General features: G+C 42.5%; 3 protein-coding genes across 7 annotated transcripts; 1 reads left to right on the top strand and 2 right to left on the bottom strand.

Moving 5' to 3' along the window:
• The first annotated feature begins 742 nt into the window (after nt 1–742).
• On the top strand, nt 743–1480 carry LOC121596372 (ER membrane protein complex subunit 5). The gene is made up of 3 exons (XM_041921251.1): nt 743–892; nt 958–1010; nt 1086–1480. Exons 1-3 carry the CDS (start codon nt 817–819, stop codon nt 1323–1325), a joined length of 369 nt encoding a protein of 122 aa, XP_041777185.1. The 5' UTR covers nt 743–816; the 3' UTR covers nt 1326–1480.
• Nucleotides 1405–3606, bottom strand: LOC121596369 (T-cell activation inhibitor, mitochondrial). The gene is made up of 4 exons (XM_041921245.1): nt 3471–3606; nt 2795–3391; nt 2379–2691; nt 1405–2313 (listed from the first exon to the last, which is right to left on the bottom strand). Exons 1-4 carry the CDS (start codon nt 3491–3493, stop codon nt 1693–1695), a joined length of 1554 nt encoding a protein of 517 aa, XP_041777179.1. The 5' UTR covers nt 3494–3606; the 3' UTR covers nt 1405–1692.
• A 143-nt stretch (nt 3607–3749) lies between these two features.
• On the bottom strand, nt 3750–6915 carry LOC121596370 (plasmolipin-like). 5 transcript variants are annotated; one of them, XM_041921246.1, is made up of 3 exons: nt 6220–6915; nt 4899–5402; nt 3750–4814 (listed from the first exon to the last, which is right to left on the bottom strand). In XM_041921246.1, exons 2-3 carry the CDS (start codon nt 5283–5285, stop codon nt 4671–4673), a joined length of 531 nt encoding a protein of 176 aa, XP_041777180.1. In that variant the 5' UTR covers nt 5286–5402; nt 6220–6915; the 3' UTR covers nt 3750–4670. The 5 variants fall into 5 exon arrangements, with proteins under 5 accessions (XP_041777180.1, XP_041777181.1, XP_041777184.1 ...); XM_041921247.1 differs by having other exon boundaries at nt 6243–6915; XM_041921250.1 differs by lacking the exon at nt 6220–6915 and adding an exon at nt 5821–5843.
• Between the last annotated feature and the right edge of the window lie 7374 nt (nt 6916–14289).

Below are 14289 nucleotides of genomic sequence, written 5' to 3'. Positions count from 1 at the left end.
AATCATCTCGTCGCTGCTGCCCAAGCTAGTTAAGTTAATTGAAGGAGGAATATTGAGTGAAGTGATTGTGATTGTATAGTAAATTGTGTCACATTTTGTATAATTCATGAATATTAAAGATTTAAAAATATACACATGTACATAAACAAAACAAATCCTATTGTTTATTTCATCGATGACGCTTGCTAGAAAATAAAACATAAAGAAAAATAATCCCCGGTACCCTGGCATAAGGAAGCTGCTTAAGCGCTGTTTGAAAAACCCACCTGGAATTTTGATGCTGTTTATCTACAAAAGACATAAGGCATAGTGCAAAAGGCGAATTCAAGCAGCTATCTTTAGCATGCCAAAATGAACTCTTTAAGCAATTTTGGCTGTTTGGGAAATGTCTCCCACAATGCATAGCAAAAGCGATAAAAATCAATCTTCTAAATTCATACACCTTGGTAAGAATACAGAAAAATCAGTGTTTCTGGTCACTCTGGACGGCATTATCCGAGCTGCAGGCGAGTCTACACGTATGCACTCGAATCGAGTTGGGTAATGAAGCATTATTGGTAGCCTTGTTTTAAAATAATTTTTAGTGCAAAATAAGAATCTTCGTGTTTGTTTTAATTATTAACAAATTAAATTCAATTGATTTGTATCGCAAATCAAGTCAAACATGTGCTAAAAAGCCATAAACACAGTTTTCGTTCCACCAATTCCACTGATCTGTCATCGGCACCGGTGTCAGCAGCGTCCCAGTGTGCTGTCTTTTCACATTTTTGTAAACAAATCATCCACTTTTCCATCCCATTGGGACCTCCAGCAATCATGGCTATTTTCAATAAAATCCAAATTGTGCTCGGATTTCTGTCCCTGCTTCATGCGGCTTACTCCGCCGCCCAGCGTAAGTGCATGTAAACCGATCGCCGAAAGCTCCAAATCGTTACCATCTTCTCCGTACCTTTTCAGACCGTGCCTACCTTCGGATCACGGAACAGGAATTCACCCAGCTGCCGATCGATGTAAGAGCAGTGACTGTTGTGCATTTTTATCACCCTTCTACATGTCCGTTTCGTTTCGTTCCCCCCGTTCAATAGATAATTTTCCAAGCGATTGCGAGCTTAATCTACATCATCTACAACATCCTGCAAGTGGTGGGCGATTTCAAGGAGATTCGTGCTGCGGTTGATTTGCAGGCGAAATCGTGGGAAACTCTCGCGAACATTCCCTCGTTCTACACGTTCAACCACCGAGGCAAAGCGCTGTCCCCAGTGTACGAGCAGCCCGACCCGGAGCAGTACGATCGTGCGTACACGACGGAATCGTATCTCGATTAAACCATTCAACCAAATACTAAAACTCTAAATAAACCCCCGTCGAGGGTGGTCCACGTGGTGTACATCATGCTGCGTGGGGTGTGGATAACATGAAAATTGAAACGTTTTTATTTTAAATTTTAAATAACGTTTTCAAAGGTATTGCACCTTCATAACATGTCCTTTGTTTATTGTCTTTCAACGCTACGCACGACGCATCTGAATAACCTAGCTAATTGAATTTACACACTAAACCCGCGTTTTACGTTTCTCGGAAAACAGCTTCAAAATCTAGAATCTCGAAACACATGGCACACACCAGTTACAGCGGTTGAATTGACCGGTCCGAAAAATGGTTAAAAATTGGCTTCGACCCGTATCTCCCGCCTTATTGCTTCCAGTCCCACGGTATACAGACCGTGCCGTCCGTCAGCACCGAGTAGTACGTCGTGATGGTAAGATTCAAATCGGCCAGCTCCAGCTGGCCCCGCCCGGCCGGCCCGCCTTGCGCCAGCAGCTTCTCCAGACACTCGATCATACGATCGGGCGTCACGGAATCGTCCTTCGTCAGCGACAGCAACCGGAACTGAGCGACACAGCGTGCGTGCAGATCGCGCTCGATGTGCTTTTGCCGGTCGTACGAGCTTTGCTTTTCGAGCGCCTCCTCCAGATGGTTCGTAAGAAAGTCGACCAGCAGCGAGCCGGGACAGGTGGCCGGCACTATTAGCTGCCCGGTAGGGCTTACCATGAGTGGGCCGGCTTCCGATTCGACCACCAGCTCAAACTTTGACAGATCGGTGGGCCACGATTTGGGGAACTTTGATTTGCCGAGATAATCGAGCAGTGCCGTCGTTATCTTGCGCAGATGCGAAGCGTACGCCATCGCTTGCGCTTTCGGCATAAACTTGCGCCGTCCGATGCGTATGTTGCGCAGCACCTGGGAGAGCGCGAACTCGTACGCTGGCAATTTTCTGAGGTAGCTATCGTGTTTATCGATCGTTTTAATAAGCTAAAAATATGAATAAAACAATTAAATTGTATAGAACGATAATGTCCATCGCCCGTCACCTTTACCTCCAACCAATTCCTTTGCACATCGCCCGTAAACAGCATCACGTTTCCTTCGAGGCTTACGCCGGTAAACGCGGCAAACACCACCGTCCGATCCTTCAGCCCATCCAGCGCACCCGGATGCAGTTCGGCTAACTTTTCCAGACTTTTCAAGCATCCCCGAAAGTGCTCCACGTTCCAGCCACAGTCGTAGATGATCTCACGCAATCCCAGCCGCTTCGTAACGTCCTCGCGCAACTTTTCCACCTCCTCCTGCAGCTCCTGCACCGCTTTCGTGCGCACCGCAGCGGTGACGACATGCTTCCGCAACCATTTCCTGTGTGTATGTGCGCGCGCAAACCGAGCACAAAAACCGATCAGTTATGTAATGTGTCAAAGAGCGTAATCGTTACCGGGAACGCAAAGCTACTCGCCCTTACATTAGCGTTTCATTCTCGCGCACCTTCTTTATCCGAAATTGGAACAGATCAAACTCCTTCTCGAACGGGGCGGAATCGTCAGCATCCTCTTCCTCCTTGCCAAAGTTGTACTCGGATCGCTTTTTGTAGTAAAACGATTGATGCTGCTGCTGCTGTTGGAAGCCTTCCTCGTACGGGCTGCCGCTGGATGAGGTGGCCGTTGAGCTAGGTTTAGTCGCGGGCATCTTATCCACATACTCCGTCGGCAGGTTGCAGGATTCGAGTATTCGCCTCAGCACCAGCTTTGCGTCGACTGTACGCTCCAGCGGCACCTTGATGAGATTGAACGTCCCCCGGTCCTGCGGCGCATTCGAGGCACGGATGTAAAATGGAAGGGCGCGCGGCGTCGAGGGCAAGATTCGTTTCTGCGTCAGCAACGATTCTAGATGCGCACTGAGCAGCTTGAGCGAGTCTTCGTTCACCTGCCGCTGCTGGGGATAACGCCCGAACAGATCCGGATGGACGGCGAAGTAGAACGGCCGCAGGGCGGTCGCTACCTCGGACGAGCTGATCATCCGGCGTACTAGCAGCGTGCCCGGAACCGCATACCGGTGCGTACTGGAAAAAAACGGGACACAAAACACAAAGGGGTAGCTTTCTAGCATCGCTCGTATGGTTTGCATGCTACGCGTTTTACCATTTCCCGGTGAAAATGTACATTCCGAGCCGTACGAAGGAGGTTTTTTTTCGCGACGGAGAAAGACCCACCACTCCGCACGAAGTTTGTCAACAAAGTTCTGCTGGTGCGAAGCAAAACAACACACTGACAGCTGATCGCTGTCAAATAGATACCAGCTACAGCGCCTAGTTCAGTACTCCAATGTTGAAATAGCCGTTAAAATGAGCCGTTTCGATAAAATTTGGATAATTTCTATCATTTTCTTTCTTTTCAAGCGAGCTAACACAACAATAAAAATACGGTGTAAAGTGTATTCAATAAAGTAAGGTTGTTTCTACATTGTGATCGCCGCTAAACCTCTCCTAAGCACATCGACATACTACAAAATAAGCCACATTACAGGGTTTTCCATGAGTTCTCATATTTGTGGGACACTTCCTGGACTCTTTCTTCTCGGAAGTGAACTTCATATGATGGTAATTGGACTACATGGCACCCTTTTTGAACAGGCTCCTTGAAAATTCCTATTAGATTTGTCCAACAAGGGTGCTATAGAGTCCAATTCCCATTACATTCAGTTCATTTCAAGTAACAAGGACGCAACAAAGTGTCCCACAGTCATGAGAACTTCTGGAAAACCCTGTAATACACATTTGCACATTTGTTTTGTAAATAAATGAGTTTCAAAACGCATCCTGTGGCAAGGATGACGATGACGACGGGCGACAAGATTCGATAAGAGGATTCCGCTCCGTTTTCCGTTTATAAATATACAAGCACACAAACACACACACGCTGTTATAATTTCGGTTTTGTAAAAGCTATCCCGTTTCGGTGACTTTCGGTGACTTTGTAAGGCGGTGTATCGTTTTGGGTGGTTTAGCGCTAAGGCTTAGCTTAAAGGCATTTCGAGGTTAAAATTACTTGCTAGGTATAACAAGCTAAGGTCAAACACTAGCTCCTTGTAGCGTTCGATAAAAGAAAAGTGACCGCACAAACGCACCGGTTCAGCAACAATAAACAGCTTTACACACGTTACACGGGGTAAAAGACGTTAAAATCTATACAAAACAACAAAAGAAACTGGAGCAAAAGCGTATTTTTGTCGCAATATTTCTAGGCAGCCCATCAGAAGGAGACCACGATGAGGAGGTTTGCGTTAAGGAGACTGTGGAGACGTGCTGCGTGTACCCTAGATTGCTTTGATTCGCTTTGCTCCTAAGCGGTCAGCGTGGAAACCGTTTGCTGCTGCTGCTGCACGTGCACGGTACGGGAACCTTGGGCGATTTCGCCCGCCCGAACACTTTTAAACTTAAGGAACGCATCGACCCCGTACCCGATCATGGCACAGTATCCAAAGAACTGGAAAATAAAGGAAACAATTAACTGCCTGTAACAGTGTGTTCTTGAAAAAAAAAAACAAGGGGCACCATGCCCCCAACTTACCGCGGCCGCCTGAAACGCTTCGATGCTGGTCGAGGCCGCCACCGAGGCCGCTATCATGTAGAGGGCGGCCCAGCCGGCACAGAAGTACAGCTCTATTTTTAGCCAGGGGATCTTGTGAAACTTTTCGCACACGTGAAACAGATAGAACACCAGCATGATGCCGCTGAACCAGAAGCCGAGCATCGCGACCGTGTTGAAGAACGACCCCTGGGGCCGGTAGCTGAAGTACGAAAACTCGATGCAGATGAAGCCGATGAGATTCAGCACGATGCACACGATCTTCACGATGCCCGGGATGGTGCGGACGTACTCCGGGTCGTACCGTATGTACGGCTGGACGACCGTTTGCTGCTGCGTCACGGTTGCCGTTTGCGTGAACTCACTCATGGTGTGGGTTTTTGTGCTTCTTTTCACCCCTTCACAACTGCCGTTCTAATTATACTACAACGCTTTCTTTACGGTCTGCTACGCTGCCCAGGGTGTTTGATGTTTCTCCTGGAATTACTACGAGAGGGTGAAACAGTAAAGGGAAAGAAAATGCAAGCATTACATTAAAGAAAAATCAATAGTCCACCTGGGGCTCCAAAGCTATTGTCGTCAATTAATCATTCGGCCCTTTCGTTACACTCGGCGCTCGATCGATAAGGAGGTAAAGTGAAAGCATAGAAAACCCACCCCTATTTTCATTCGGATTTGACCACCACCTTCGAATTTGGAAGCAAAACCGTTTGAAAATGACTCGCAATCATCCCGGGACACACACAAAACGGACCGACCTTGGGGGGGCGTTGGAGAGACCAACCCAAAAAAAAAAACCACCTGCCACCGTTTAGCGACCAGTTGCTAAACGGATGATGCTGATGACGACGACGACAAGTGGTGTGTTAAATTCAAAAAACTTTAAGGGCGTGCACACACTCACACACTCCGATCAGAGTTTCGTTTTCTTGCCACCCCCATAGCCAACACAGAGGGGGGGAGGGGGGGGGGATATCGTGGGTGGCCCTAATTTAATAATAGAGAGAACGCGTTAAATTGAATCAACTAAGCATACGGCACACGATCCACACACAGTCAGCACAGTCTAGCGGTTTATGTTGCTTTAGTTTTTAAAACACACGCTATCACATGCGCTTTTGCGTTGGTGCGTACTCGCGCAAAAAGGGGGAGGATGTTGTACGCGCACCAAAACATAACACACACTCTCTACGCAACAAGTATATGAGTCAAGACGGACTGGTAAAGACGTCGCGCGTTCTGCTGTGCCTACTATGTTCACTTGCACTACCGCGAGATGCTGATGTCATGGATCTGGCTTTACCTTGACTCACGCTATGAGCTCACCTAGGCGCAACGATTACAGTAGAATGGTGAGTGCGCGATGTTTGTGTTTTTTTTTTTTTGCGCAAAAGGCGACACTTGTTGAGGCGCTAATACTGATGCGCCCGCCGACGATCGGACAAGACTTCCATCGAGAATGCTTCGCGTACGGGGGCCCCAAACGCTCCAGAAAAAACGCGGCAGCACCAGACACCGCCAACAGTGCACACTTTCACTCGGTCTTGGACGGATGAGCGATGGACGATGGACGGCTGTGGCATACACACATGGCACGAAACGCAGCACGCACGCACTGCTGTGACCACTGCTTGCGCTGGGCTGGGGAAGCGAATCTGTCGTGTCGGGTGCACCACACACCACCAGCAATAGTAGTAAAAGAAAAACGGGGGAATTTCACATAAACACACACGGACGCGGCGGGTACGCTTTCGACGAGGTTTTTCGTTTGTTTTGGTTTGTGGCGCTTTTTTTTCTTTTGGTCGGTTCGGGAGGCGTATATTTCGTGCGTAAGCAATGTTTTACTATTTTCTATCGTATCGCACACTCTCTCTTTTTCACTCCCTCTCTCTCTCGCTCTCTCTCCCTCTTGCACGGCTGGGATGTCAGTCCACCCTTCCCACAACACACAATCAGCGATGGTTTCGCCTCCACTGTGTGGCGACTCGTTGATAAATAAAAAGGAAAATAAACAAATGACTATGGGAGGCATCCGCACGGACATCACATCCCCGTACACCAGTGACGTTTGGCAGGACGAAATGAAAATAAATATTTTATTTTTTTTAATAATGAATCACAACGAGGAAGTAATGGTAAAATTAAACAAAAATCGTTTAACTTATAGTAATCTTTGGGGGGAAAATAATTATTTTGTTATTTTTCCGTGACCATTGTTTTCTAGTTTGACCACCCATTGTGCCAGCGCTTCTCATGAAACAGGGGTTGTCGTGCAGTATTTCACCCCTTGCAGGAAAAATGCATTTGAAGCGTATATTTTCAAGCGTTTCGTTTTTTTTGAATCAAACGGATTAAATTTGAAATTCTTGTACAGTCTTTCCTCGAGCTACGCAACACTTGAGTTACGCATTTTTTTTTTACAGTTCCTACGTCAAATCGATACTCCAATAATTTTGAAATTAAAAATAAATAGCAGTTTTTCTGAAAGTTTAAAATCGCTTAAACGAATTGTGTGAAACACGAAAAATATGCAAAAATTGATCACTTTTTGAATCATAAATAACTATTTAATTCTCATTTTGGCTGGAAAACGTGATATTCGACATACGCAAAAATTCGAGTAACGTGAATGCCCCTGGCAGGCAATATTTGCGTAGCTTGGAAAGAGACTGTTTCAAAATCTTAAACAAAAAAAAATCTAGCAAACAATCTTGTAAATTATATTGAAAATCTTGCAGGGGTTTCAATAGCAGTAAAACGCTTTAATAATTTTAATTTAATAAATATTATTTCATAAATAAATATCACATGACACTTCCATATAATTTTTTTAGCAAAACAAATGAACAAAATACAGTCTGTTCCCGAGTTACGCGGTTTCTGCGTAACTCGAAAATCCACGTAAACCAAATTTCATTCGTTCAAAAATTCGTTTTTTTACTTACATACTAGTGATTACTTGGAGTTTTTGATTTAATTTAATACTTTTATACACTTGATTCGTGCAGAAAATTCAAATATTTCTGGCTTTTAAGCGGTTTCAATTTGTTAGCAAAAATGCAATTTATACCGAACCTCAATAAAATTGTACTGATTTGACATTTAATCTTTCAAATTTAGAAAACCGCGTATCTCCGAATCCGCGTAAGTCGAGAACTGTGTGACTTGGGAGCAGACAATATTGTTTAAATACTTAAACTCCAATGATAAATATTTATACTGAAGCATGTAAGATTTGAGTAATGGTCGTTAGTGTTGATACTCTCGAATCTGACCACACGACTATCCACATAATTTTTTGCTCGGAAAGTTAGAAGGATATACATGATTAGTTGAAGGCTAGGCAAAACACTTTGCAAGAAAAGGACAGCAATATAATGATGAGTTGTATTACGCTATCTATTGAGCAAACCAGTGAAGCTATTTTTGTTGTGCTTGAGATAATTTCAAGACGTTTGATACAAGCAAATTTTTAATTCAATTATCGGATACTTTAGCCAGTCTAGTGGTACAGTCCGCAAATCGTACGACTTAAAAACGTGCCCGTCATGGGTTCAAGCCCCGAATGGATCGTGCTCCCAAACGTAGGATGGGTAAATCAAAAAGTCGCTGAAAGCCAATCCCACTAATTGTTAAAGGGCAGGCCTTGACTGACGACGGTTGTTGTGCCAAAGAAGAAGAAGAAGAAGAAGAAGAAGAAGAAGAAGAAGAAGAAGAAGATGATGATGAAGAAGAAGAAGAACGTATATTCTCCGACATACTGTGCATGTAGAATTAAAATGTAATGTAATGTAAATGTAAGCGCCGTTTATCCTTGTACATTTTATTCGGCTATCCGTTTATCCGTGCTGTTGAGAAATGACAGTTCAATACAAAGGTGACATTGTGTTCCGAGGAGGATATTTGATAAAACGGTTATCAGAGTACATTGTCATAACAAAAAACACAATAATTCATGGTAAATTTCAAATATTGTCATTGAAAAAAACATAAAATTAACAAAAATTTGCTAACTCTTATCAAAACATAAGATAAATTAAAAAAAAAAACATCAAGAATTTGTGCTTAAATATATTCTTTGACTCATTATCCGTGTTATTCGCATATCCGGGCGAGGTCAAGTCCCGATGAGTCCGGATAAACGGCGCTCCACTGTACTAAATAAACGCTTCAAAATAAGTCTTGTGGTGACTGTCTAGCCGACATGTTTATTAAAAGTTTGTGTTTACTTGTGTATATTTTACTCGAAAACTGTCTTAAAAACGTATACAAAGTTGGTACCAATCAAACAGCTTAAATTTCTATAAGGTTATATATTTATTTTTTGATTTTTTAGAAATAGAGCTAAATGTTGAATTCAATGATTTCTAAATACGTCATTCAGTCGCTAGTAAATCACAACCGCAGACCTACTCAAACAACGGCCGCCGATCTTTACGCCGCCCAAGATTGATTGATTAGTATCCGCCCTGTGCCGGCTGAATGTATTTACATCCCACTTGAATAGTGCACCGCAAACACACCCCCACCCCGTTGCTTAAATTTGCATAAGCGATATCGGTTTCACAAAAAACAATCAGCCCGTAATGATCATTGATTTCCTGTGTTCCATCTTCATCGTCCGACCTGCGTTTGCTGTTTTACGCTCCCCTTTTTTCCAATGATTCACTCCAGTCGAACCTCTTCGATGCTCTTTATTTATTTTTCCGCTCATTGCAAGAGTTCAAACTCCCGAAGCAGAGGGAGAAAAAAAAAGATTTCAATAAAAAGTAAGTAAAGAGGCAATAGGTCTGGGCAGAGAGCATTCACATCACCTCACAGCATCATAATTCCACCGGCAGCGGCACATGGTAATTGCAAATCCTACTACCGCACAGTTGAGGGTTGTTGTTGCTGCTGCTGCTGCTGCTGCTACACTTAAAAGCCATGAACAGCCGTTGACCGTTTGGCAGCCCGACCGATTCGACTCACGGCTCGAGGGCAGGAAATGCCCCATTCCAAGGAGCCAAAACGACCAAGCACGGCAAACAGTTGGTTTTGTTTATTTTGCAGCACAAACCACCCGCTGTACATCTTTCTCAACCCATTTGTGTGTGTGTGTGTGTGCCCGTATGATCACCACTGCAAGCTGCAAATGATCTATCGAGGTGAAGTGCACAGCGCTCACTAAATGTCACTCGAACCAACCGGACAGCTTGCTTCATCTGGCTTAAATTGTATGGTTGAGGGTGGGGACAACTTTTATGCAATCAGCTTCATCATTCAACGGCGGGAAAATCAAGATCGATAGTGATCGTACGGCCAAAAGGATGAACAAATCTCCAACATCGTTTCGTCTGTTTACCTTTTACCATAAATGCTCATCGCTTTGAAGATTCGATCCTGTTTAAGCGCTCATAAAATAACACTTTTTCGGGCCAGTTTAGTTACACCGAACCTGTTGTTATCCTTTTCACTTTGCATGATTTTCAAAGGCAAAGATAAATGACCTGAAATCTGTTTCAAACCTGAGGGGTAATGCTCGGTGTAAAACACCATCTGCTACCACCAGTCTGTCTGGTGCGATCGTCAAAATTCCCGTCGTGCTTGCCCTGCGCCACTGTGCGCTAGGTTTCGGCTCGCCCCACAGACGAAATATGTTGCAGCAGCCAACGCTTCAATGTAGGTGAAGTTGAAGTGGAAAGCTGTTCGATGGAGAAAAAAAAACCACTACGAAACACGGCCCATACCTATCGCCCCGAACTGGCGATGTGAAAATGGGGTGAATACGCCTTTCATCACCTTGCAACGAGGGTCGATCGTTACTTGCGGTGGAAGGTTCCCGTTCACACTCGCACACACCACATGCTGGATCGTTGGCGTTCGATTGTAGGGAGTTATTTTCTCGATTCAGGGTGGCCACATTCACACACACACACACACACACATGTAGGTACACATCTACGCCTGTATTGATCACTAAATAAACTTTATGTCACAACGTTATTTTAATTAGCGGCACGATCGCGATCGTACAGAAAGATGGATAATGTAATTAAGAAGCTTCATCGGCGGGGAGGTGGTTTTTCATCCGGAAGAGCATTCCGTAGCGCCAGATTGGAATGTAAACATTTGCATGATCGCAGTACGATTATCTGCGAATTATTTAAATAAAATCTAATAACATCAACCGCGATTGATTTATTATATGATCTTTCTGCTCCATGTTAAACAACCATGATCCATTGGGCAGTTGCATATCTGCGCCAATCCTTTTATTGGTTTTGCTTTCTTTCCAGGAATTTTCCACCATCTGACCTTAACCTCCCCCAGGGGAGTGCCCGTGCGAAAAGTGACACATTGAGCGTGTGAAAAGCAATTTTATTACACTTCCTCGTGCTCGATGGCCGCGTTCGCCGCTGCTCGAAGTTATTACTCCTGTCTCGGGGCCACCGGCAAGACACACAGTTTACACAGCGCAACCGTGCATGCTACTGCAGTAGCGAGAAGGGAGAGTAAAAAAAAAAATACCACCGCACACAAAAACAAACGGCAAAGAAAACTCAGTTCAAAGCTGACCATTCACATTGGACCGGCCGGGCTCGTTCCCCGTCACCGTACCGTTGTGGAATGTCTTCATCTTTTGTATACTTCTCGCATGCCCTCGTCTCGCAACGCGTCCCATCGGCCGACGACGTTCGGCTGGAACGAAACGCAACCTTTATTGCCGTTCATTGTCGGAAAGGGATGTATAAATTAGCTAGCTAGCCGCCGCTTCCTACGGCTGCTACCCTACCCATTACAGCGCACGCTGGATGCAAGTAACCCATGGGAGGGGAGGGAGAGGGAAGGGTTTACCGAGGAGGTAAGAGTACAGCGAGAAAGCGTTGCAGATTTATTTTACCCTCCCAGCCCAGCCTCCATTCTATCCAGCGAGGTGAACAAGTTTTGCTCCATCTTTATTATTAGTACGCTACAGGAGTGTGTAGCAAGAGTGTATGTGTTTGTATCGTAGGCTTTTACTGCGTGGAATTGTTTTAGTTATAGCCAGACATTTGCACAAGCAAACAATCAACCCCGCTCGGTGCGTGGTGCTGTGCTTTGTGGTTCACTTTGAAGATTAAAAGCAGCCAAGCTTCTGGCATTTTTTACTTTGCTGCCCTAACCTAGTGGGCAGCTAGAATGTGTTTTAAAAGTTTTGCATCTTTGCAGAGTATAATCGAATCTTGGTTCGGGGTTTTTCTTTCGTTTAGGTGGTGTTTTTGATCTTCAAAGTCAATATTGGTAAGCTAATGAAGCTTATTACAGCTCAAGTTTTTACTAAATTCAGATAAAAAATATAATGTATGTACATATTCCTAATAATCATGAGTCTAGTCAGGCAATCTTAGTGTAATCTTCCCTGATATCTTATATTACAATACAATGGAAATATGATTACAAATTTTAAGTCTTAAACATTGTATAAGGACTCTCTAAAATAAATAGTTTATAGTTAGCGAGGATAGTCTGAGGCAAGTACAGTCTGTTCCCGAGTTACGCGGTTTCTGCGTTCCCGACGAATCCGCGTAACTCTAATATCCGCGTAAGTCGAATTTCACGTTTTTTGACTAAAATGCTATTGATTACTAGAAGTTTTTGATTTAATTTAGTACTTTTATACACTTTATCATTTATTTGATATGATTCGTAATACTAACAAATACGAACAAATACTAATACAAATACTTACGTAATACGTAACACTGTAACGTTGTAATACAAACAAATACTAACATTTTTGGCTTTCAAGCAGTTTCAATTTTTTAGCAAAAATGCAATTTTTTACCAAAGCAAATTATACTGATTTGACATGTGATCTGTCAAATTTAGAAAACCGCGTATCTCCAAATCTGCGTAAGTCGAGAATTGTGTAACTGTGTAACATTCGGAATCCGCTAAAAAAATGTTTTTGTTTTGTTTATACCGCTTAATCGGATCAGTTTTGAACCATTATCGACTAAATTGATAAGGTTCTCCTGGACTTTTTTTTAAATCATTTTTACATTCTTTGGTTTTTATTTTCAAAAAAACCAAACTTTTAAATAAAGTTATAAAAACACTTTTTAAAAATAATCAAATATATGTATTTCTTGGAAATCCTACTAGAATATGTTATTCATATTTTTGGATGATTTTTAAATGCATTATTTAGTACGAAAAACTAATTTTTCGAATGGTTTTTATAGTTATGATACGCCTAAATTTGTTTATTTTTTGTAATACGTCATGTAATTATTGTGTAAAAAATTACAAAAATATATATACATGTGAAATAGCATTTCACACGATTCATAAATTCATCGTTTTTATAAACCTTCTTCCATCGCAAACAACGACTGTCCATATAGTTTTGGTAAGCGGTGTATGTTAAGGAACGGGCGATAATGTAGATTATAAATAGAAAAAGTAAAATAGATAAGTGCTTTATTTTATATGTCTAGTTTTGGAAATATTTCTAACAGTTATCATTACTACAAAGAAAACAAATCATGAATAGAGGCTTTAAAGCGATATTTAACAAACAATTAATATCTTCACATAACTACTCTACAAGTTTGCTGTAATAATAAAAATGTCAAGAGTCGAATGCTGAAAATGAAACTACGCATTGGTATTTAAATAAAATTATTTAATTATATTAATTTTATTGTATCATTGTATTGGTATTAACCATTTAAATGTTCTCAAAGATAAAGTTTGTACAGCGAAATCTTCATTTTAAGTATCTATAAATCTATCTATACAATCTATAAATAATGATCAACTTTAATAGGAAAACATTCCTTTTTTTCAAAAAATAAATTCTACTCTATATTTTAGCTATTTCTTTTTCTTATTTTTAGCATAGTGCCCTATGCGGTCATGTCGAACTTTACAAGGCTTTTGAATACCACGCAGCCGGATAATCAAGTCCTTACTACGGGAGGAGGCTTGAACGCACGATCGGCACGTTGCTAAGTCGTGTGGACAGCTTTACCACGGGATCGCATTTATTTTATTTCTTTTAAACGCTAATCAGATGTTCGTTGATATCAAACTGTGGCTAAAGATGGTGTGGTAAATGTTCTTTTTCATAACTTTTTTTTAAAAGAAAAGCTCATAATTGCTTAAGGTATATACAAGTTTTCTTCCCAAATGAAAGAGACTAGAAGCAAAATATCATCATCTACCTATTTGAAACTGTTGGCAAAACGAAACTCCTATCAACTAATAACTGCGTGGTATTTAAAACCCATTATTCTACTACCCCACACATCACACATCCTTCACGGCGGATCAACACCTTAATCTACTTCTTCCACCCTCATCAACGGATGTCACACATCATAATAACGAAAGGGTACCGCAAAAA

The sequence above is a fragment of the Anopheles merus genome, chromosome 3R, assembly GCF_017562075.2.
Source record: "Anopheles merus strain MAF chromosome 3R, AmerM5.1, whole genome shotgun sequence".
Classification (NCBI taxonomy): Eukaryota; Metazoa; Arthropoda; class Insecta; order Diptera; family Culicidae; genus Anopheles; species Anopheles merus.
Note: the sequence above shows the minus strand (reverse complement) of the source record. Positions and strands in the feature narration are given on the sequence as shown.

Excerpts from the sequence above, each read along its gene's own strand:
- LOC121596370 (XM_041921246.1), bottom strand. The coding sequence starts at position 5,285 with ATGAGTGAGTTCACGCAAACGGCAACCGTGACGCAGCAGCAAACGGTC. Across the intron at positions 4,815-4,898 it reads AAGCGTTTCAGGCGGCCGCG|TTCTTTGGATACTGTGCCAT; the intron begins GTAAGTTGGGGG and ends TTTATTTTCCAG.
- LOC121596369 (XM_041921245.1), bottom strand. The coding sequence starts at position 3,493 with ATGTACATTTTCACCGGGAAATG. Across the intron at positions 3,392-3,470 it reads TACATTTTCACCGGGAAATG|TACGCACCGGTATGCGGTTC; the intron begins GTAAAACGCGTA and ends GTTTTTTTCCAG. Across the intron at positions 2,692-2,794 it reads CGCGAGAATGAAACGCTAAT|GAAATGGTTGCGGAAGCATG; the intron begins GTAAGGGCGAGT and ends ACATACACACAG.
- LOC121596372 (XM_041921251.1), top strand. The coding sequence starts at position 817 with ATGGCTATTTTCAATAAAATCCAAATTGTGCTCGGATTTCTGTCCCTG. Across the intron at positions 893-957 it reads GGCTTACTCCGCCGCCCAGC|ACCGTGCCTACCTTCGGATC; the intron begins GTAAGTGCATGT and ends GTACCTTTTCAG. Across the intron at positions 1,011-1,085 it reads TCACCCAGCTGCCGATCGAT|ATAATTTTCCAAGCGATTGC; the intron begins GTAAGAGCAGTG and ends CCCGTTCAATAG.